This window comes from Anoplopoma fimbria, chromosome 6 (genome assembly GCF_027596085.1).
Source record: "Anoplopoma fimbria isolate UVic2021 breed Golden Eagle Sablefish chromosome 6, Afim_UVic_2022, whole genome shotgun sequence".
NCBI classification, from domain to species: Eukaryota; Metazoa; Chordata; class Actinopteri; order Perciformes; family Anoplopomatidae; genus Anoplopoma; species Anoplopoma fimbria.
This window is the reverse complement of record NC_072454.1, coordinates 12,917,775-12,939,246: the sequence shown is the minus strand read 5'-3', so window position 1 is coordinate 12,939,246 and position 21,472 is coordinate 12,917,775. Positions and strand designations below refer to the sequence as shown.

General features: G+C 42.5%; 1 protein-coding gene across 2 annotated transcripts; it reads left to right on the top strand.

Annotated features, from left to right (window-relative positions):
* Positions 1-2,693: 2,693 nt before the first annotated feature.
* efemp1 (EGF containing fibulin extracellular matrix protein 1) lies at positions 2,694-21,224 on the top strand. Of its 2 annotated transcripts, none has more exons than XM_054600251.1 (11): positions 2,694-2,790; positions 3,347-3,450; positions 3,674-3,719; positions 3,919-4,224; positions 15,767-15,889; positions 16,050-16,169; positions 17,110-17,229; positions 17,474-17,593; positions 18,455-18,581; positions 18,670-18,862; positions 19,337-21,224. In XM_054600251.1, the coding sequence occupies exons 2-11, from the start codon at positions 3,370-3,372 to the stop codon at positions 19,496-19,498; spliced, it is 1,398 nt and encodes a 465-aa protein (XP_054456226.1). In that variant the 5' UTR covers positions 2,694-2,790; positions 3,347-3,369; the 3' UTR covers positions 19,499-21,224. The 2 variants fall into 2 exon arrangements, with proteins under 2 accessions (XP_054456226.1, XP_054456227.1); XM_054600252.1 differs by having other exon boundaries at positions 2,694-2,800.
* Positions 21,225-21,472: the final 248 nt, after the last annotated feature.

Here is a 21,472-nt window from a genome sequence, read left to right as displayed (position 1 = left end):
ACCAAAGGTTGGCTCAAAAACTGTCTGCCCATGTAAAACGGTGATCAAAGAGGATTTCAGGCTCTAGCTTAAGGTAATGCTCATTGCACAATAGAAGAGATGTTGCCATGTGACACTTTTGCTTAATCTGTTCATGCCTCACTGTAACAAGTCAAAACAGTTAGTGGTTGTTTAAAAGAAGAAAAAGGGGTATTATAGAATTACAGTCCTGAATGAGGGCCAACAGGTGCAGTCCACCTAGAAGAAAAACTTTATTCTTTGCCTCTTTGATGCTGTGCAAGCTGTATGCTCACCACACAAAACCACCACCCTGATCCTACAACCATCCTGCCGCCCCCCAACAACACAGAACTATACCTACCATATTAGATATTACTCGTCAGTTTTCATATAATGTAATGTTTGACACATCTGCATTTGTTTTCTTCAATGCTACTAGCAAACCTTTCTGTCTCTGTCCTTTACCCACATTTACCCCTCCTCCACCTCTGCTTTTCCTGTGTCATCCCCTTCTCCTTGCGTTCTGCTGTGTTTTGGTGAAATCTCAGCTGGCAACTGTGAGTCGTTCACTAGCTGCTCTCACAATGGCCTCTGGGATTATGCTAAACACAGCGCCTCGGCTGCTCTCCCCATCGACCGGCGTCAGCGACGCCCTTTGGAGCTCACAGGACAGAGATGGAGGGCTCTCAATGAAGATGTCACTGCAATTACACAAGCACGTTTCACAGGCACCCTCTCTCTCTGCTCTTCCTCCTCTCGCATCCCCCTTCCCCACTTTAAAAAAAAAATCTTTTCGACAGTCTTTTGAAGTGCAGCCTCATCTCTTGCAGCTCTTTCATAATGCATGCCCACTTTGAATTAGTATGAATTCCTTTCCAGATGCTTCTGCTGCCATTTTGACTTAAAATGATGTGTTCTGTACAGTAGCTATTGAATTATCTTAGAATGAAAAGAATAATAATTGCTGGTTAGTATTTTTACATCACTCATCTCACCATTAAGAGATATTGCAGAGGATCAAAACGTGTTGTGAACTATTCACCTTTTGTTGCCCCCCGCACTGATGTTGGAGTGAAGAAAGAACTTTCTGATGGGGATGATACTGCATCAGGAACTGATTGGCTGATGCTCAATTGTCAACAGTACCTGATGCATTGCCTTCAGCATCGAAAGAAACGTCAGAGTACAGGCTCCTTTTATGCTCTGAAAAATGTCTCATGGGTTTCCAGTGAGGAATAGGACCTAGGGGAAAGTGCTCTCATCCTCTCTTTCATCAGTCTTGGATAACATCTTCTATTAATCTCTATAAACTACTTTGATTAATCAAGTGCTTTATTTCAATTTCACTCTCTTTTTTTTGTGCATCTGTTTAATAGCTTGCCAAGTAAAATAAACTTTTAGTGAAGAGTCAAGCCTTTGCGCAGTTATTTTTTGGGGTCATCCATGTTTGTACAAGTTATATATTCGCATATTCTGTAGTTGATTCTTGTACCATATTCAAAGCACTCTCATCATGTGAGCAGACCTGAACATCGACAGTGCAGGACTAAAACTCCGCTCTTAAATTTCCTGTTTTAATGTTTTTAACCCGGCAAACGCTCTTTAATAACAAGTTAAATACTCACTTTAACGATTATATACTGGACTGTCTTGGTAGAAAATAATCTGATTTCTAACAGGAAAAGACTTGAGTTTCTCTGCACTCTGCACCTGCATGGTATCGCACCACGCAGAATCTATCGCCATCCTCATGTCATCCACACCCTGTAAGGAAAGGTCAGAAGGTCAGCATTAAAGGAGGTGGTGCCAAGTCCATTTCTATAGACTCATATCAGCAAGCAGTTGGCACACACACACACACACATGCCTACGCACACACAAACACACAATAACTTGCTGTCTCTTCACCCATGAGAAATCCAGGAAGCCATGCCAATTCCAGCAGATGTTCCTGAAGCGCAGGCATCTTGTAAACACCATGAAATGTATTAGAGGCTAATGTAGTGGTTGCTGACAGAGGGCTTCAGCACTAGATTTGATTTTAACACCTGCTGCACACACATACTCTACATAGCCCCCACAACATGACAAGGTATGCATGTTACAACCCCCAAAAGTCATGTAGGCTCATTCTTAAAATAACATACAAAAAATTGTGTAGGCTTATAAAAACTAAAAGTGGTATGGCCCCAGATTCCCTTAGAAAACGATTGAAATCATACAAAAACAAGGACTATCACTCCCTACGGTGTTGTTAAGAACAACATTGGTACAATGAACACAGACCTATTGTATTAAAGCTTAGTTGAATAATCTATAATGTGTTTTATTACAGCACTAAACTATAGGTTCAATGTTTAATGCATGGGAGCCAAAGCAGACATACAGTGGTAACCTTAACTCAGTTTACTTTGGTGTCTTATTATGGGGATATTGTTCTGTGCAGCAATATAATGAGCAAGGTGTAATAAGTATTGAGCTGAGTTTTCCATTGATAGCGATGCCTTATGATGATTAGCATATATTATCACTCATCAGTCTACAGAGGGAGCCACTGTAGCCTGCTGATCGTTTACTGCTCCCCGGTGAGAGAGAAACCCGGAGCTCAACCTGCCCGGTACACCGCCCCCAGCATTTCATAATATACGAGAAGCATGTTCATCACAAGTGCTGCTTGCACTCCGACAACGATCTGACATCCTCTGCACCGTTTGCACGCTCGGGCTGCGACCGAAAACATAAAACCGGGGACGTTTTCTTCAGCGCGCCAGGAGAGTTGCAGATCCGCAGGTAATTGCAGGTACGTCTCCACGTACTGTACACAGCACAGCGCTCTGATCAGATGACAATGAGAGCTGTTCAACGAGTGTGAATGTTGAAACAAATGAGGGGGGACAATTCTGCAGTGGCACTTGTTTCTGATGTAGCTCGCCTGTTCTCAGGGAATTGGACAATAACAAGTGTATCTTAATACAAGGCTGCGGTGAACAAGGCATAATCATATTTTATCGGACTTTGAATCAACATGAGCTCTGCATGGCTGATTGAGTCGTTCATTTTCCTGACACTGACTGACACAGGAGGGCATGTTTACGCACGATCTTTACGCGTATTACGCACTAATCCTTTTGGAGAAAAAACAGCAGAAAAACACTTCACTTAGTTGAAGTCGCAGATTTGGCTGGAGCAGTGCCAACATAAACATCACGCCAGCAACGGGAGATGTTGGGACTCGTTAAGCAATGCCATCAATGATGTAATAGCTGGTATTAAAACTTGTAGGCTTGTCAGGCGAAAAATGATCTTGCACGCTCTATCCATTTGGTTCCTCTGCATCTCGTTACAGTGCTGCTCCGACGTGTGGTCGACATGCTGGGGATCTGCGTGTGTCTTTGTGCGTTTTTCACACACGTCCTCTCTCAGGAGACTGAGGAGCCGGTCTTCTACACAGTAAGCGAGAGATCTTTTCTTTTTTTTAACAGTCAATGTTTTCTGTGTAGGTTTAACACAACCTGGCATGTTGCAGATGCTTTGTACTATTAGCTGATGGAGACCTCAGGGTTCATGCATTATTGTTTTATCATATAATGTTGCATGAAAGGACACTAAAATATGTATTATTTGTGGTAATCATTATCTGTTATTATCATCTGTCATTATCTGTCCTTCACAGTGCACAGAAGGGTATGAGTATGACAGAGTCAGAGAGCATTGCAAAGGTGAGAAATGTTAATCACTGGTTATTACTCATATGTGCAGCTTTTCATGCTCAAAGAGTTGAATTGTGTATTTCATTTTTCAAATATTTTCAACTAGGCTTAATATCAGTTGTTGTTTTAACCAATTGGATTATTCCACCATAGGAAATGGCATATCTAACGTCTTTCATTCTGTCTGACTTATTGTTTTCCCTGTCAGACATCGACGAGTGTGCCTTGTTAGACGATGCATGCAAAGGAGGGATGCAGTGTATCAACCACTATGGTGGATACCTCTGCCTCCCCAAGAGCGCCGTCATTTATATCAGTAAGGAGGGCGAGCAGGTGCCGCTGCCGGAACCTATCCCTGCTGTCCCTGCTGTCCCTCCTGTCCCTGCTCTCCCTGCTTCTTCACAAAGCCAGGCTACGCTTACATGGTCTAAAGGCAACCAGGGGGGCTCTCAATCCAGCCGGAGCATCCTCTGTTCAGCCGGATACACTGCAGATGAGCAGAACCTCTGCAAAGGTAAGTGCAGTCCAGCTACAAGATGACACAAAGTACCATCAAAGTAACTTGAAAAAAATAGCCTTTCATTTTTTACGACTTTACACCAACACATGGAGACGGATCCTCTTATCTTAGCCGGTGGTGTTGACAAGCTCCCCAGGAGAGAAAAATGAGTCTTTCAGCAGGAGAGGAGGTGTAACCACAAAATATGGACTAGAAGTCTGCCACACTTTCATCATAAAAAATGTTGTGTCAGTTATTTCATCTTCCAGAATATAAAAGATTACATTTTTGGCCAGCATGAGACAGATTGCACCCTTAACATGTGGGTGCACATTAAAAGCCCCTTGTACTGACTGCTTTGTACCGCAGTATGATAGCATAATTAAAGGTGCATTGTGTAAGATCTTTCTGGCTACATGCTACAAAGAAATAGGGGGCAGCATTTCACCTCTGCTTCTGGGTCCATTCATTCTAAAAATACAGTCTTCAGTTATAACATAAAAAGCCAACTAACAGCAGGACAATTATAAGCACAATTCAACCAAACTGCTGAAAGTCTGAGAACCCGTCAAAATAACACTTCTATCTACTAAGCTTTGTGTGGAGTTCACGTTAGCCAACTTTGTGTTTACTGGGCTTCTAACTGGGACCTCTATCTGTTGATAATGTTAGCTCATGTTTTGAATGTTTGAAACTGAAATTCTGTCCAGATCTTACACCTTTAAATGTCAACATTGAGAAGTGCTTTTATCCCCTGAATATCAGTAGTATGCTTCTGTTGCACTTGGCCAGATGCAGTGCTGCTGCATGGAAGAATGTGTCTGAATGTGTCTCTAGCAGGGCCACGCAGGTATTTGATAATTACTTGCTAACGACTTTATAGCCTCAATAAGCAGAGCTCCAAAGGTGAACTGTTCATCCATCTGTCTGACAGTCATCAACAGCTAAACCATGCGTAGCTGCCAGATGTGCTGCGAGCTTCTCGGCTTTTTCACACTGTGATGTCATGTTTTCTAAACTCTTTGGTCGCTCGCGGCATGATGTTTTTCGTCGGAGTTCAGCTTCTTCTTCAAAATACAAGAAATTGTTCTTGTCTTGGGTGTTGAGGTCCTCTGCTTCAGGGGCAAATCAAGGAGATTTTTATAATATTGTAGCAAGCTCTGTGCCCACATATAGCCTGTACACCTTCAGTAGATGTTCCCCGGGCCGTGACCAGCTTTAGTTTTTCGAGAAAAAAACTAACTAGTTTTTCGAGAATGATCTTGTGTTTGGGGCGAGACTCTTTGATCTTTACAAATTGTGAAGGGTTTGAAGATTCATTCTTTGTCTCCCTTACACAAACACACACACACACACACACACACACACACACACACACACACACACACACACACACACACACACACACACACACACACACACACACACACACACACACATACACACACACACACACCAGTGCCCTTCACTGCCTTGTGCCAGATGTTCATAGCTGCTCCTTAGAGAGAGAATCTCTGATCACTCATAACCTGTTTTAGCTTTTACCTTTCCATCTGTCTTGGTCTGAGTGTAGCTAACACTACATGTGCACACTCAGAATCGGGAAGGTGAGTGTGCACATGTAGTGTTAGCTGTATAAATGTAATGTAAGGTAAAGTGCATCGCCGTAAATTTCATGTGTTCAGTGGTTAGGAGCTCCTCTTGCCAATAGGCAGAGGTGTGTGGTGAGTGGCTGTGTGGTGAGAGGCTTGTGGTCACAAAGCTTCAGTGAAAGTAACACATTTGATTTTACACCTGGGGCAAAGATATGTGTGAGGTGCTTTATGTGTTTCTCTGAATTTGAACCCAATTAGGTTTTATTAGAGTGTAAAACATGGCAGCATATCAGCTCAAGTAACCACATAAGCGAGCTGGCATGGGCATAATACTTATTCATTCGCTGGCGTGCCGTTTCAGTGCATGGGCTAAACAAAGATAGGCTGTTACTGTCAGCGTTATTGCTTTGAAATGACTGGAGTTTTAACTGGAAGGCGTCTCGTGCCGTCTCGTGGGCGTATGTTTCTGTTGGTGGAGTGATATAATCTTTGTTTACATCAGTCTCTGGTTTCTCTGTCATTACCTTTAACTAGTTACAATGAGCCAATTGTTCTTGGACATAGACTTGTCTTTTTTCTTTTTTTTTGTCCCACAGTGGCTGTTTTGCACAGCTATGTTTCTTTCTAACGAAGGAATTCCCATTAACTTTCAATGGGGGGAAACCTCAGTGTATCAAATAGCGCTTACATCAGGCTGCTTCACTGCTAACTCACCACTCTGTGAAGGAAACCCAGAGTGTCGAGTCAGGTAGGGCAAAGGGGAGGATGAAAGGCTGACTCCGATTAAATAACCACAGAAGTGCCAGAGCACTGACCAAGCCAGGTTGTACCAACGTCATGGGTTGTGCTAATGCTGAGTTGCTTTGGTGACTTACTGCTGAGTGTGTGGCGAATAGTAGGAAGATTATCCAAATGCTCTGGAAAAAAAATTAAGCCAATTTTCCGAAGCACAACATAAATTGCCAAGAAAACAGTTTCTAAAACAAAACGTTTTGCGTAAGTGCAATACTCTTTATTCTGATTACCAGCAAAAAACAAACCCAAAATTATACAATACACTTCAACAAGATCATTTTGCTTTTAAACAAAGCCTTAATATTCGTTCCCATTTTGCAAATGGGCAATGAAGTGAGTGTAAACCTGAGCCTAAGTGCATGTTGTTGCAGTGACACATCGGGGAAGTTGGGCGCCCGACTCCGGCCCCGGCCACACAGAGACACTCTGAACCTTTACTGTATGTGTGACAGCTTAATGATGCCTCAAATTTCCATGAACCCCCCCACCCTCCAAACACACACACACATGCTTACTATGTTTACTGCCCAGAGATGCCTACAAGTGGCTTGTTGTAGTCTTATGTATGCATATTAACTCTTAATTTCAGCAGAGGTGAGATCACTTCCTCCTCGAAATGAAGGTTGTCCATCAAACGCGTCGAAACAGTCATTAAATCTGCTATTTTATGATCCTCATATACAGTTGAACATTGTTTGTACTCATTACTAACTTGACTGTACCTTCAGTGGCTTTAGGGATATAACTTTGGCCAGAGAGAATGATACATATCATGTTTTACAAGTCCTGAGTTTACTTATATTTCATGTCTAAATTAAATACTAATGCGCTGCAGTATGGGACATGTAAGGACATGCCACTCCTGTTTACCTGTCTGGTTTCCTGAGGTCATGCAGGCCACATAACCACCTACATGCCTGACAGATTTCAGCCACGTCTGGACGCTCCTCACCTGCAGTGCCTGGAAATCTTTCCCAACTATGTTCTATTAAGGCCGTTAATCCCTGTGTGACAGAGAACTTGTGTACTTTTCCGAACAAGGCAGAGTGCATGCAATAACATTTTTCCACCCAGATGCAATGCACTTGGGAGGAATATCTCTGGAATGTCAGTGGTGGTTTGTTTTTTTCCGTTTGCTCCCATCTTTTGTGATGGTAAGAATTACTCACCACCTTTTGACAGATAAGCATCGGATCGATCTGCGAGGAGCAGGAATGCAGAGAGCAGAACAAGCAGTGAAAGCACAATGTGACGCTGCGGCACGATTTGACCTTTGCAGTTTATACTTCACAACTCGACTTTTTGCCGTTTCATCTTGACGTTTGCACTTGAAGAAACAAGCTCCAGCCCCCAAAGTCTTTGCTCATCCACAGACAATGTAAAAAGATGTGAGGATATGCACAGAGCGATATCAGTTTTTCAGGAAATTCCTTCAGATGTTATCATGTTAGTGTTTGTTTCTCCCAAACATCCATCGAAGATAAGCAACTCAGATTTCTGAGAGGGTTGTTGCACAGAGAAGGAAGACTTGAACACTGAGGTGAATGTGATACAGGATATACAGGATGTTAAATCAAATCGTTCTGCTACGCTTTTGTTGAGGAAGTGGGATCAAGCACAAGCGGACCCACTTTGTTTAGGGTTACTCAAACAAAAATACACCTGAGGCACACCTTTGTGCCTGTTGAACCCTCCTATTACCAGCTAAGCTCTTGTTCTCCACCTGCTCTCAGACTGATGATTTGCACTGTCCTGTGTCAGTGTGTCTTCACCATGTGATTGTCCCGGTGCCCTACGGTATTATTTTACGGTCCACTCAACATTGAACCTGTTACGCTGCAGTTTCAGCTGTAACAACTTGTGTTGCATGTTTGAGCTTTTGATTAGTAGACGCTTTCTAGGGATGGCAATGTTGGAGTCCCCTAATAGTTCATTACCAAATACATGTGTTTATGTAATAAAAAAAAAGGAATATCAGTTGTTAAATCATCACCATTACCAGATGTTCAAACTACTTGATATCCGTATCTGCCTGAAACATTAAGTAATTTTCATGTTTTAAAGTCAGTACTAGTGAGTCAACATTACTGAGATTTCTGGCTTTCAGAACTCAGTTTCCATTTGCAAAGTTTGCCAGAAAACCTGTTGATGTTGCAACTCCTGAGTTGCTAATAAAGAAGCTTCGAATTCTTCAATGATCTTTTAATTACTGGATGTATTTTGACATCTATGTGTCTCCATGGCAATAAACAGTTTTAATCTCTTTATCTTAGAAACCAAGAAGTCTAGAGTTAAACAACTATGATTGCAACACCTTTGGCGATTACAACCTTAAACATAGACTTCATTAAGGAATCTTGAAATCAATGTCAGAGAATGACTCCCAGCCCTCCTGTGTTTTAACGGGTATATCATGGTGACTGTATGTCATCGGCTTCCTAGCCCTGCCAGAGAATACCTTTCCGACTCTGTGAGTACAATCCAGCAATCCAGCAGGCAGCCCCTCTGTAGGCCTGTGCAGTGTTGCCGTGCAGGGTGCTGTTATTGCTCGTAGTGTTGCTGCTGGCTCTCTGCTGCCGTCACATCAACGATGGCAGAGAGGAGCCAGGGGGGAAGCAGCTTTTTGCCGTGCCTCCTCAGTGTAAGTGCTTAATGTTGTTGTTATTATTCTCCCTGAGGTCGGTGCCTGTCCACCGGCCAGCTGCTTCCTCCTCTGATGTGCTCACATGTGTTGCTCTTTCCGTTTACCTCATGATGGAAAGGGACACGGGGCTGCTATAAATCACTGCTGCGCTCAGCTGGGTGACACTCGCATGCGATCGCAGGGTTCGTGTTACTCACACTGTTTCCCTTTTCGACGCATACTTTCACACTTTTATTTCAACCATATGTTCAGGTTTCATTCCTTCCATGCCACAAATTTGCTCTAAAGGCCGTAAATGGCAGCCGCAGCTTGACTACTGACATGTCAGGTGGGCAGAGTGATTGATTGTCTTCACATTGAATAGCAGAAGATTTGCTCCGTTCTTTTTTTTGATATTTTTCTCAGTAACAGGAAGGATTATTATCAGTCAGGAATGTAGCTGGCACACTGGACGGATTTTCAAGAATGTCAAGACTCTGCCGGACCTTTAGAAGAGTGTGGAACAAACTCACAAATCAATTAGTACGTGTCAGCATGACTAAAACTCCTGTTCCTCCTGAACAATGAGAGAGATGAGAGGGGAATCTTGGGGAGTTGTGCGAATAGCAAGAGCATGGAAATATTTCATGCCATAATACAGATGGAAATACACCGAATATAAGGTTAGAGTGTCTTGAATTCTTTGATTTCTTATCTGCTTTGTGTTTGGACTTGCTTTAAAAGGGAAACACTACCCCTCCCATTTGTCCTGAGGTCTTGTTCGAGCCGGTGATAGATAGCTGCATTTCACACTGCATTGCAGAGAGAATTATACACAAATGCAACAACTTGCAGTGCAGCGTTTGCCAGCAAAGCTGATATTAAGGTGTTTGAGGTTAAGCAGAACCAAACGCTCAGGGGCTGGTGTATGACATGCTAATAAATTTGACGTTGTGAAATTTTATGGGCTATTAACATTGCACATCTTGCCCCCTGCTTTCCCAAAGATTGAATTATCCAATAATCAGAGGGAAACAGAGATGCTGTCCAACAGCAGGACGGCTCCAACTGCTCTTTGGAACAGCTCCTGCTTTCCATTGCAGTGGTTCAGTGAAAACAAGACTAAATGCTCTCAAGTGATAATTACAACAAGCCCTATCATGTCAGTTTGAATCTGGAGCAAATAACACATTGTTCTGAATTCTGGCCAAACTAATTTTAAGTCCCCGTTTTGGACACATATGCTGTTTCTTTTTCACACATATGCACGCAGTAACACACCAAACATCTCTTCATAGTGTATCACTCCATTCTGTTAAACATTGTAAAAGGCCATTTAATGTTCGAGCACCTCAAACAGGACCTCTGATGCACACACACCCACCAGTCCATTACACACACACTCACATTCTTTGAGCTGCCGCCATCCCCGTTACTCCCCCAACTCCCACAAGGCATTTAGAATTAATCTCCCTGAAAAGCAAGGAGTTTTTAACTCTGACATCACATATGCACACACAGCCATAAATCTAACTTCAAATCTTAAAAAGCCCTTTTTTGTTTAAAAAAAAAAAGACCTCCACCCTTTCTCCTCATTCTTTCCTTCCACATCTTCCACCCTCCTGCTGGACAGCCTTATCTTTCCCTGTGATGTTACAGCAGGCCTCGCTCTCAGAGGAAACTTGTAAGCTGCGTTAAATAACTTCTGGGGAAAAAAAATCTGACCTCAGAGAACAGAGTCACTTTTACCCACACGCAACACATCATCACATTTGATGGTAAAATCTGTTTTCCTGTGTAAACTATATGGACTGTACTGAATGTGGTGAGCTGTGGGGGCTTTATGGGACCTATGAGCCAGCCAGTGTGGGATGCCCTCCCGCCCCACCCCCCTACACACACACACACACACACACACACACACACACACACACACACACACACACACACACACACACACACACACACACACACACAAACAAACTTGTATGCACGCACACACAAACTTCTGTAGAACTTTGTACTGGCAATGTCTTAAAGGTTTAGTGACAAAGTAGCAGTAACCACAAGTTATTCCCGTGAATGAACTTTTGGATTGAGTTCAGCACATGTGCTTTCATTTAGAGCTCTCCAAGCTTTCTTAAAGGGGGTTAGGATGACTCTGACTTTTCCTTACACAGAACTTCTTAGGAAGCATTGCTGCATTGTTCACATTTGAACAATTTACAGCTAGCCATGTGCAGTTACTTCAAACCAACAGTTGGTTTCCACACCTGATGTAGGAGAGTGTTAGAACTTGATCCAGCTGCAGATGTCTGCCCTGCCCCAGCGACACCTTGTTTGATGGATTCTAGTACTCCCAATTCTCATAGGTACTCTGTGGCGTGAATGTTTTCGGACTCATGTGCACCTGATGTAATTCTTGTTGCCAACAATGTCCCAAAGCTAGGGCAAATGCTGCTCTCAGAAACTGATTCTTAGTCCATGTCTTGAAGCCACATGTGGACCAGCTCTGGCTCAGATTTTGTCCTGAATTCTGTCTGAACAAAGCTGAATGTGCCGACAGCAATTGGTCAAACTCTGCTGCATATCTGATCTGGCAAGAATGCTGAAGAAAATAATTGCTTACACCACTGGATTGCTCACGGTTCAAGCAATAACTGCACTGCGGAAATAAAAACAAGCTAAAATGTGTACAAAGACAACCCTACTTATTAAGAAACCCTGTAGCTCAGCAGCACTAGTGGTGTGGCAAGAGGAATTTCAAAGCTGGTGTTGGTCAATGTCTCAAGAACTATTTGATCGAATGCCATGAAATATTTTGACGTGACAACTCGTTCTCACTCCCAACTCGTCAAATACTGATGGTTGTTCAGTGCCCCTTGGCGTCGGATACCAACGTACGGATGCACCCTTTAGCGTCTGTATGCGACACGCCAGCTGTAAACCCACCCACGTCATTGTTAGACGGTCAGAGCAGCTGACGCAGTAGAAAGAGCGAGATAGGACAGTCAGGAGTGGAGGTGGACGGGTCAAACAAACACAGGACTTTCAATCAGGAGGCCGCTGTTGGTGTCCTGTGCGAAACTATAGGTAAATGTTACATTTTTTTCATGTCAATCGTAAGTGTTGTTAGTCAGCGTCTCAAGTGAGTCGCTAGTCATGTGAATCATTTGTCACTGTGTAGTCACATGAGTCGTTAGTTAGTCAAGTAAGTGTCAACCCCACTCTTTTCCTAATCCAAACTAACTATTTTTGCTGACTTAACCTAACTTCCTATGAAGATGGAAGTTTATTTTGAAAAACAACTTTGCATATTAATGAGTGGAAACTGACACGGTGTTCCTGCAACATCAAAAAATGACTCTAGAGAGGTAAGTAGAGCATCATAGGTTGAAGCTTAGGGCTACTGACTTGTGTCGGTATTTGAGGGGTTGGGAGTGAGCATGTGTTGGATCTGAAGAGGCTGAATCTCAGGATGAACTGTTATAAATTTGGTGATTCCCAAATCTTTTATTGTGACTGATGACATTATGACCCATCAACTTGTAAGTTGCTTATTAGCAAATGTTTGCACGCTAACACGCTACACTTAGTCTTGTTTATTTATCAGTGACATGTCTGAAGAACAGAAGATGTCACCAAATTTCACTATCTGTCACTAAAATCATAACATTTCACTAGGATTAGTTTGATTGTCTGCTTCTTAGCGCAATGAAAGCATTAACACACAGACTTTGTTTTATGAGGAATTAGGAGTCTCAGGCGGGTGTTGTCTAAATCTATTGCCAGAAGGCAGGGCATTTCCAGTCTCAATGATTCACCAAATACCTCCAGTAAGTAGGCGTGGTTGGGATTCACAGGGATTTGATCCCAACTTCAACTATAAGTTGACATTCATTCAAATTTTTCATTGATATATACAGGATTTCACTTCCATTTTTTTCTCTGACATACACATCACCCTGTTATCATTTAAAGGCTGAGCTAGTGTTTTACATTTGCTAGCTTGTGTAGCTACCTGTCAAGGCTAGCTAATACTGTGGCTTCTGTATTGTTGCCTTCTCACGCCAATTTTCTGCACGATTAAACTACAGCATAGTTAAGTTGTTTTTACATATGTTTATTAAAATGAATATACCATATTATTAACTGAATGGATGATGTTAGACATTATTGGTATTATCACAGAGACACATGCATCTTCATATTCAAATTTCCACAAATAATGCAGAAACAAAAACTGTTAAGTGCCGACTCAGTTGCATATTTGTGGAATTACGCGCCACATGGGGAAATATATATTATCCACATTCAGACAAGATCTCTTAGCCCAACAGGTTAAATCTGGATGCTGCATGTCTACCACGAGAGACTCTAGCGAGCCACAGCTTTTTAACAGCCATGTCATGAAGCCTTCGAGCTGTTAGGACGTTATCCCATGGTGTGATACTGCTGTCGGTTTCTCACTCAGTGCTGGATGCAGATGCACTTTCCCAGATGCCTTTTCAGGCCACATCAATGAGTTAGATTATCCAGAAGAAACATTGCTTTTCAACCTTGTCCTTTACTAAGCGGGTCACTGAGCAACAAGCCTTGTACCTGCATTCCTCCCTGAATGCAAGTTGCACCTGTTGTCTCTCAGGTTCACCTTTTAGATAAGCCCTTCTTTTGTCCCTAATGTACTGGGTTCATCTTATCACTGTGCTCCCAGAGAGTTGAGCACATTTTAGCCCTTTTCCCTTTCCTCCCTCTAATAAGTGCAGACAGCTTAACTTCTGTCCCACTTTTTGTTTCACGGGCTCTTCCACAGCAAATCATGCCAATTTCTCGTCGGCTCCAGGCCCACTGGATGGTTGAGGCTGAGGGACTGCCATATAGGGCACTTGAGGCACTCAGGGAATGGCATTCTCATTTCCAGCTGTGCCCACATTACATGGAACATGTCCAGGGGAATATAAGATAAGATCTTTATTGATCCCCAGCGGGGATGTTTGGTTGTTGCAAGAACAGAATTGAATACAGAGTACAGATAGTAAGAAAAGAACATCAGTTCAAGATATCTGTGTAGGAGCAAGTTGGGCTTTCCTGCCCGTATTTTAATGGTTTGATTGAAACATTTTAAATGTTTGATTGTAGTGTGTTTTCTATGAATAGCGGCTCCATGGCTATCATTGTCTCAGGTGCTTTTAATGCATCTACCCGGAGGGTGATGCAATCATGTCCTTCTGTAAAAACAGCACAGAGTTTAAGTTTTCCACTCAGGTTCTACTGACTATTGTTAGGCTACGCATGTGTCAAATCACAATGCAGCAGAACCGCCCTGCTTTTCTTTTGTGCGTCTGTGTTATTGAGGATAACTGTCTGTCTTGATGTTAAACTGATGCCCACTGGCTGTCTGCATATGATGAGCTGTGTCAGACCACCCAAGAGAACTGCTGGTGGGCCCACAGGGATGAGAGTATACAGTATGGGCCTATTTATGTGTGTGGGGGGGTAGAAGATGGAAGAAAAAAAACGAGGCGAGGGCAGTTTTTGTGAGCAAGGCTTTTTTTTAAGAGGTTCTGGCTCCAAACAAACCAAAATTGAAAACGTGTTTGCAGGATCAAGATATAAAGTAAAATCTTTCCATTTTGAGCTGTGTTTTTTAGCCAGAGCTGGAAATTTCACTTTACTGTTAACAACTTACTAACTTACAAAAGTACTTTTTGGAAGTTTAACACCTCATCATCACCTCATTGTCCCACTTCCCACTTTAAAATGTGAGTAGGTAACATTTGAGTTTGATAAGATAATCCTTTATTAGTCCCGCAGCGAGGGAATTTGCAATGCTAAAAACACTTTATTATTAAGTTGGGGATAAATGTGTAGAGTTGTTTACAGTATAGATATTTATCGCTGCAGGAAAAATGGTTTGACGTTAATTTGGGAAAGTAGCATCGCTATGGCAGGAGCTTTGTGTTTTTAAGCCTCTTTTACTAATGTTATATAAGTTTTTCATGATGGTGTGAGGGATAGAAAGTGGCTCTGTGTGCTTTTGGGTTGATGGAAGTCTGATGAGAGAGCGACGCGTTAAGGTATAAAGGACATGACTTATCATTTAAGCTCTTTCTCTCTCTTTTACACACACACACACACACACACACACACACACACACACACACACACACACACACACACACACACACACACACACACACACACACACACACACACAATCTCCCCCATCAAAGAGCTGTCCTGTTAGCAGAAGATAGGATCTGTGTTTTCCCCTTCACCTGGAGCTGCTGAATAAAAGCTCTCTTTATTTAATCGCCCGCTATCTGTGTGAACATGTGTGTTTATGCCCATGTGTGTGATGTGATGGTTCCAGTGATCACAGATTTTTACTGTCTGTTGGAAAGCAGTTCACACATCACAGATCACAGAGTACATACAGCCCAGACATGTTGCTTTGCTTTGTCTGCCACATGTTCCTGCTGTACGTAGGCATTAACCTGGTGTGGTTTCCTCTCAGAGTCTGTGTTTGTGTGTTTATTTGCAGACATAGATGAATGTGCGACAGGTAGACACACTTGTGGTTCTGAACAGATGTGCTACAACACCAGAGGCTCCTACACTTGCCAGTGTCCTCCAGGCTTCCAGAAGAACGGAGACCACTGTTCAGGTGAGTCGTTTACGCAAAAAACGCTCACTCTGCGCTTTATCACATGACCAAAAACTGGTATTAAGCTTTTGGAATGGTTCCAGTATTGTGTTTTATCAAGTTACTTAAAGATTTGCTTCTCTGCAATGTCTCTTACTGCTCTGTTTCGGTTTTCCTGCAGACAGAGACGAGTGCGCCCTGACCCACTACTGCATGCACAGATGTGCGAACACACAGGGCTCTTACTACTGTGAGTGCAACGCAGGTCACAAGTTGGCCAGCAACAACCACAGCTGTGTTGGTAAGTCGCTGAAAAGCCACGTGTACTCGTGTTAATGTGTGCAACATTGAATTGTGAAAACATTTTGCTTCAGTGCTTCGTCACTCAGTGGCCGCTTGTCAGACCTTTTGTTTTGGCGTTGCCTGGCTGACTTGCAATAGATCTGGACACCTGTTGTTACTTGTTTACTTGAAGAGTTTATAATAATAATCATAATTACTACTTCAGTGTACTTACAAACAGAACAAAACCACATACCAGGGCAAAGGAAAGCTAAATGTATACATGTTAAAACTCATGAAAGAAAAGACCAAGTGCAAATTATAAAATTGCTTAAATAAAACAGTTATTAACTCAAGTTATAATCAGGTAGGTGCAGAGAGGTGCAATGTGATACACTGCAAAGGGATGTCAGCTCTGGTTTAACACACCAAACTCTCACTTTTCTTCTCTCTCATTCCTCAGTTTTCTCAGGATGCTGATATTTTAAGATCAGGAATAACTTTAACAAAACAAATGTTGCACAAGCTGTTGTTTTTTTTATGCCCTGAAGCTCAGAGCTATCATGAGGTTGACCATTCAACATCAACCCACACAGCCAACATCCTGTGGAAATCAAAGGAAGTTATTAAAAATGTTTGTGTGTTGTGATAGAGAGCAGAAACACATTTAGTCATCCATTAAAACACATGACTGGCTTCCAGCCATACTTAAACATGCATATATTTGTGTTCTTGTTAGTTCTTTTTTTAAGTTTAATTCCAGGTTTATTACAACTTGGGTCTTACTGACATAATGTTGGCTATAATCCATATCCATTAAGATAATAACATTGTACTCATCTTATTAAATGCCACCCTTAGTCGTTAACATGGTGATTAGTAGAGTGCCATTAGTACTTAATTAAACCAGAACTATCCGTATTAACTCCAGGTATGTAAAACATCTGCTTTTGTTCCAGATGTGAATGAATGTGATGTGGAGAATCCCTGTCAGCACCACTGCTACAACCTGATTGGCTCCTTCCTCTGCCAGTGTGAACAGGGCTATGAGCTGGCACAGGACACGGTCACCTGCCAAGGTGAACACACATATCACACACACACACACACACACACACACACACACACACACACACACACACACACACACACACACACACACACACACACACACACACACACACACACACATACATACAGTATATACTGTACAAACACTGATATACAACTGCAGATAAAGGCATGTTCATGCCCATTTTTCTGCATGATTTGCCTTCTGCTGATTATCTAATTTATGTTTGTGTGTGCATATTTTCTGCGCAGACGTTGATGAATGCAGCTTCTCCAGCTACATGTGTCAGTACCAGTGTATCAACAGCCCAGGAAGTTACTCTTGTGAGTGTCCAGAAGGATATCAGCTCCAGGGAAACAGGATGTGTCAAGGTACTGCAGTCCTCCTTTTTCCTCTCCCTTTCCTTCCATCAATCTATTGATTGATAAATTCTTAGCTAATTTATCGATCTTACCCTCATCTCTGTTTTCGCACACAACAAAGTTCCTCTTTTCTCTCGCCTTTCCTCCTCTCCCTCAACTCTTTGAAGATCGCCCTTAAGAGGAACTTGATCATTCCTGCTATCAGCCACTACTCTACCTCTCAAGTGGGAATGAAAGCCACTCAAAACCAGTACTGTCATGGAAAGAATGCAGAGGTTAGGCAACAAAAACACAGCAACTTTGTGTTGCTCTGCTCAGCCACCTCTGTGAATTTATAAGCATGATGTTGGTTTCTTGAAGTGGATTTATTTGAAGCTCTGGCGCCCGCTCAAAGGGAGAGCTGTTATTTTTTCCACTCCCCCTCGGTCAGGTGCAGGCTTTATAGAGAGAGCCATGAATCTGGCCGTTTATGTCAGAGGGACCTGATGGTGATGAATTCAGGTTGCTGTGCCAGAAATAGCCCTGTGGTTTGGGGCATGTTTGATGGGGTTATTTTCATGGTGCTGGAGGGAAGGGGGCTGTAGTTGGGCCTTCGTGGGGTTGCATCAGGGGCTTCCCTCCATTACAGATCTGTAGGCTTCCCTCTTTCACCTCCACAGCTGCTGGAAATGCAGCTACAACCCTAAAAACACTGTTCCCAACTTGTACACGTCCTGAACTTTCACTGTGTTTTCACAGCTCTGCTTCATGAAGCGTGTAGAGTTTGTGTGTGTTTTGGAAGTTGGGGATAGTAGCGTTTCCATCCAGCTATTTTTGACTACTCATTACTTGTTTCTCTCTCTCTCTCTCTGTCACCCTGCCAATCACAAGACATAAATGAGTGTGAGACGGGGACCCATAACTGCAACGACGATGAAATGTGCTGGAACTATTACGGAGGCTTCCGCTGCTATCCTAGAAACCCCTGTGAGGCGCCTTACACCAAAACCTCTGAAAAGTCAGTAAACATCACCCAGTTCTTTCGTTTCACTATCATCAGTGCAGCCAGTTTCACAAAGATTGTTTTAATTGTTGTGTGTTTGCAGTCGCTGTATCTGCCGGTCTCCGGCAGAGTGCCAGGGTCTGCCACCGTCAATTGTCTACAAATACATGAGCATCCAGGCGGACCGGACTGTGCCAGCGGACATCTTCCAGATTCAGGCCACCAACATGTACGCCAACACTCACAACACCTTCAGGATCAAAGCTGGGAATGAGGCAGGAGAATTCTTTCTGCGGGTAAGCCAACGGGAATCGTTATTTTTAAGCTGGAATAGGCTGTAACAGGTGATAATGGTAACTGGTACAGTGTCATGATGCTGTCAAAATCTGCAGTTTCATGATCAATCCTTTAAATTACTCACATATTCACACTATTATCATCCTCCTGACTCTGCTTTGAACTATTACTCAACCTTTATCAACATATGTCGGCTGTAACACAGTAGTTACAGTTATGCTCCGAGCAAACAAGACTAATCATTTTCAGCCATGCTAGTGAATCAGGCTACTGCTTTGAGCTAAATGCTAACATGCTCCTAATTAAAATGCTAACTGATGTTAAGCATGTTTACAATGTTCACCAACTTAGTTGAGCTTTTTTGAATGCTAACTTTGCCATTAGTCTCCCGTCAATTTTAAACTTTCTAAAAAGACCATGGGATAAATCTATATTTACATACTTACATATTGACGGATCATATTTTCTTGCAGCGCTCCAGCAACGTGAGTGCAATGCTGGTGCTAACCAAGCCTCTGTCGGGCCCCAGGGAGTACGTTGTGGACCTGGAGATGGTCACTCACCATCTGACCATGAACTACCGCTCCAACTCACTGCTCCGGCTCACCATCATAGTCGGGCCCTACGCTTTCTGAACGCCGCAATCCCCAGCAGCCCGCATAAGTCTGGTTCAGCAAACATAGCAGTTTAACACAGCAGATGCCTGTATCAGCATTACATACTGTACATTTTCATACAATAAAACATATAACATAGGCTGTCCCGAACTCATACAGCAGCACAGCAGTTCCAATAGGCATGCTCTCGACAGCCCAGCCCATGCTGTAATGTGACCACTGGGCATCTTTTCCTCTCAAGGTGCTGGGAAGCATTGTAATGAAGGGTTTTAGTGTCCTGAGGAATCACACACTGTTTTTCAACAACAGCACTTAACAATAAAATACTTCTCATCTTTAAAGTTCACAACATTTTTGACCTTAAGTGCCTGAAGTGGACATAAGAAAGATAAGAAATATGCTGGATGTAAGCATTTTCACTTTTGCTGCTTCCATACAAAAAAACCCAAATGGAAACAGAGCAGCGGCACTCAGGAAAAGAGGCCTAGTGGACACACATCCAAACAGTGATGGATTTCTGATGCAGCTTTACCTACATTTATCACTTTGTTTCAGACCAGAACTCCTTCCAATAACCTGTGTATGCATCAGTGAGGCACTCTGTTGTAAGAAAGAGAAAACGATTCTTATTTTCTATATTATGTACATGACAAATATCCAATATGAGCAGCTTTTGATACAAAAATAATTGACTGAGCTTTTGTTGATAAACTTTGTAGGGGTTAGTGCTGCTCCGCCACGCTGTTTGTGCAAGTTTCTGTATAGTTTTGCTCATGAGTAATAATTTCCAGAGAAGTCCAGAACAGTTCAGAAGTGTAAAGGGAGAGTCAGTTGAGAGAGTACTAAACTTTGCATGACAACAGGCTTCATTCTTGTACATACGGAGGTCACAGATCTGTGTGTGTGGATGTTTGTGCGTAAGTATGTGCGTGTGCATGTGCCTGACTTTGTTTATGCATGCAAGCAAGTCAAAGTGTGAAACACAGATGGGGAGTAAGGGAAAGAGTGAGAAAGAGCTTGTTCTGTGCCCCCAGGTTTGGTGAATGTGGTTGAGCTGTTTATGCGTTTCTGTGATGCCGTCCTTTCAGACCTCGGTCACAGAGGCAATAACAGAGATTTTTTTTATTTTGTTTTTAAACCCGAGAACACGCACAGGAAATGACGGCTTTCATAACACACCTCGGCCAATCGACTGCTCACTGGTGCCACAGCTATTCTCAAGAGGAACAGCTGGGCTTTCTCATGTCGGTCCCAGTCAAGAAGTCACACTGGCACCAGGCTGGCTTGCGTGATAAACATAATTACAGTGCTTTGCCCTGTAGCTGGTTTCATGTGTGTCACAGGGGATTATTAAAGTGTTAATACAATGCCACCACACTTTTGGCAGAATGAGAAATCTTTCACTACCTGCTTTACCTTTTCGTGACTCCGCGTGTCTGCTTTGGCTTACTGCTGAAACACTGTACACTGTAGACACACAGCACTAAAACCACAAGGAAAACCATCATGTTGTCGCCACTTCAAGTGTAGACAGTTGCCCTTCTTTTATGTGGTTTCAGCAGCGATCATGCATAGTGCCTTAGAGGTAAACACAAAAAATGTAACACTAATAGTATCAATCATGCTGTCAAGACTTCATTCACTGAAATGCCTTAATGTTTTTCTCTTCTATTTAAAATATATATTTTTGTCATATGTATCTTATATTGATTGTACTCTGAAGAGCAAAAGTTATATTGTTGAATAAAATATGATGGATAAATGGGGCTAGGTTGTTGTGTTTTTCCTTTATATTCAACAGCTTGTGTGAAAGAGAGGAACAACAAATAAAAAACACTGTACTGTGCCAGAACCGAAGTGAGCAAGATCTGACTTCATATACAGTATAATGGAAAATGCAGCGGTTGTGTGAAATGCTCCGCTGCTCTTCCAATGCTTTGGGGAAAACGTGAGGATGATTTCATCTGAATATAACAATGATAAATGCAGTGA

What these genes read in the sequence shown, in the direction of transcription:
- efemp1 (XM_054600251.1), top strand. Translation starts at nt 3,370, where the DNA reads ATGCTGGGGATCTGCGTGTGTCTTTGTGCGTTTTTCACACACGTCCTC. An exon ending in TACACCAAAACCTCTGAAAA is followed by an intron (nt 18,582 to 18,669) that starts GTCAGTAAACAT and finishes GTGTGTTTGCAG; the next exon opens with TCGCTGTATCTGCCGGTCTC. An exon ending in CAGGAGAATTCTTTCTGCGG is followed by an intron (nt 18,863 to 19,336) that starts GTAAGCCAACGG and finishes ATTTTCTTGCAG; the next exon opens with CGCTCCAGCAACGTGAGTGC.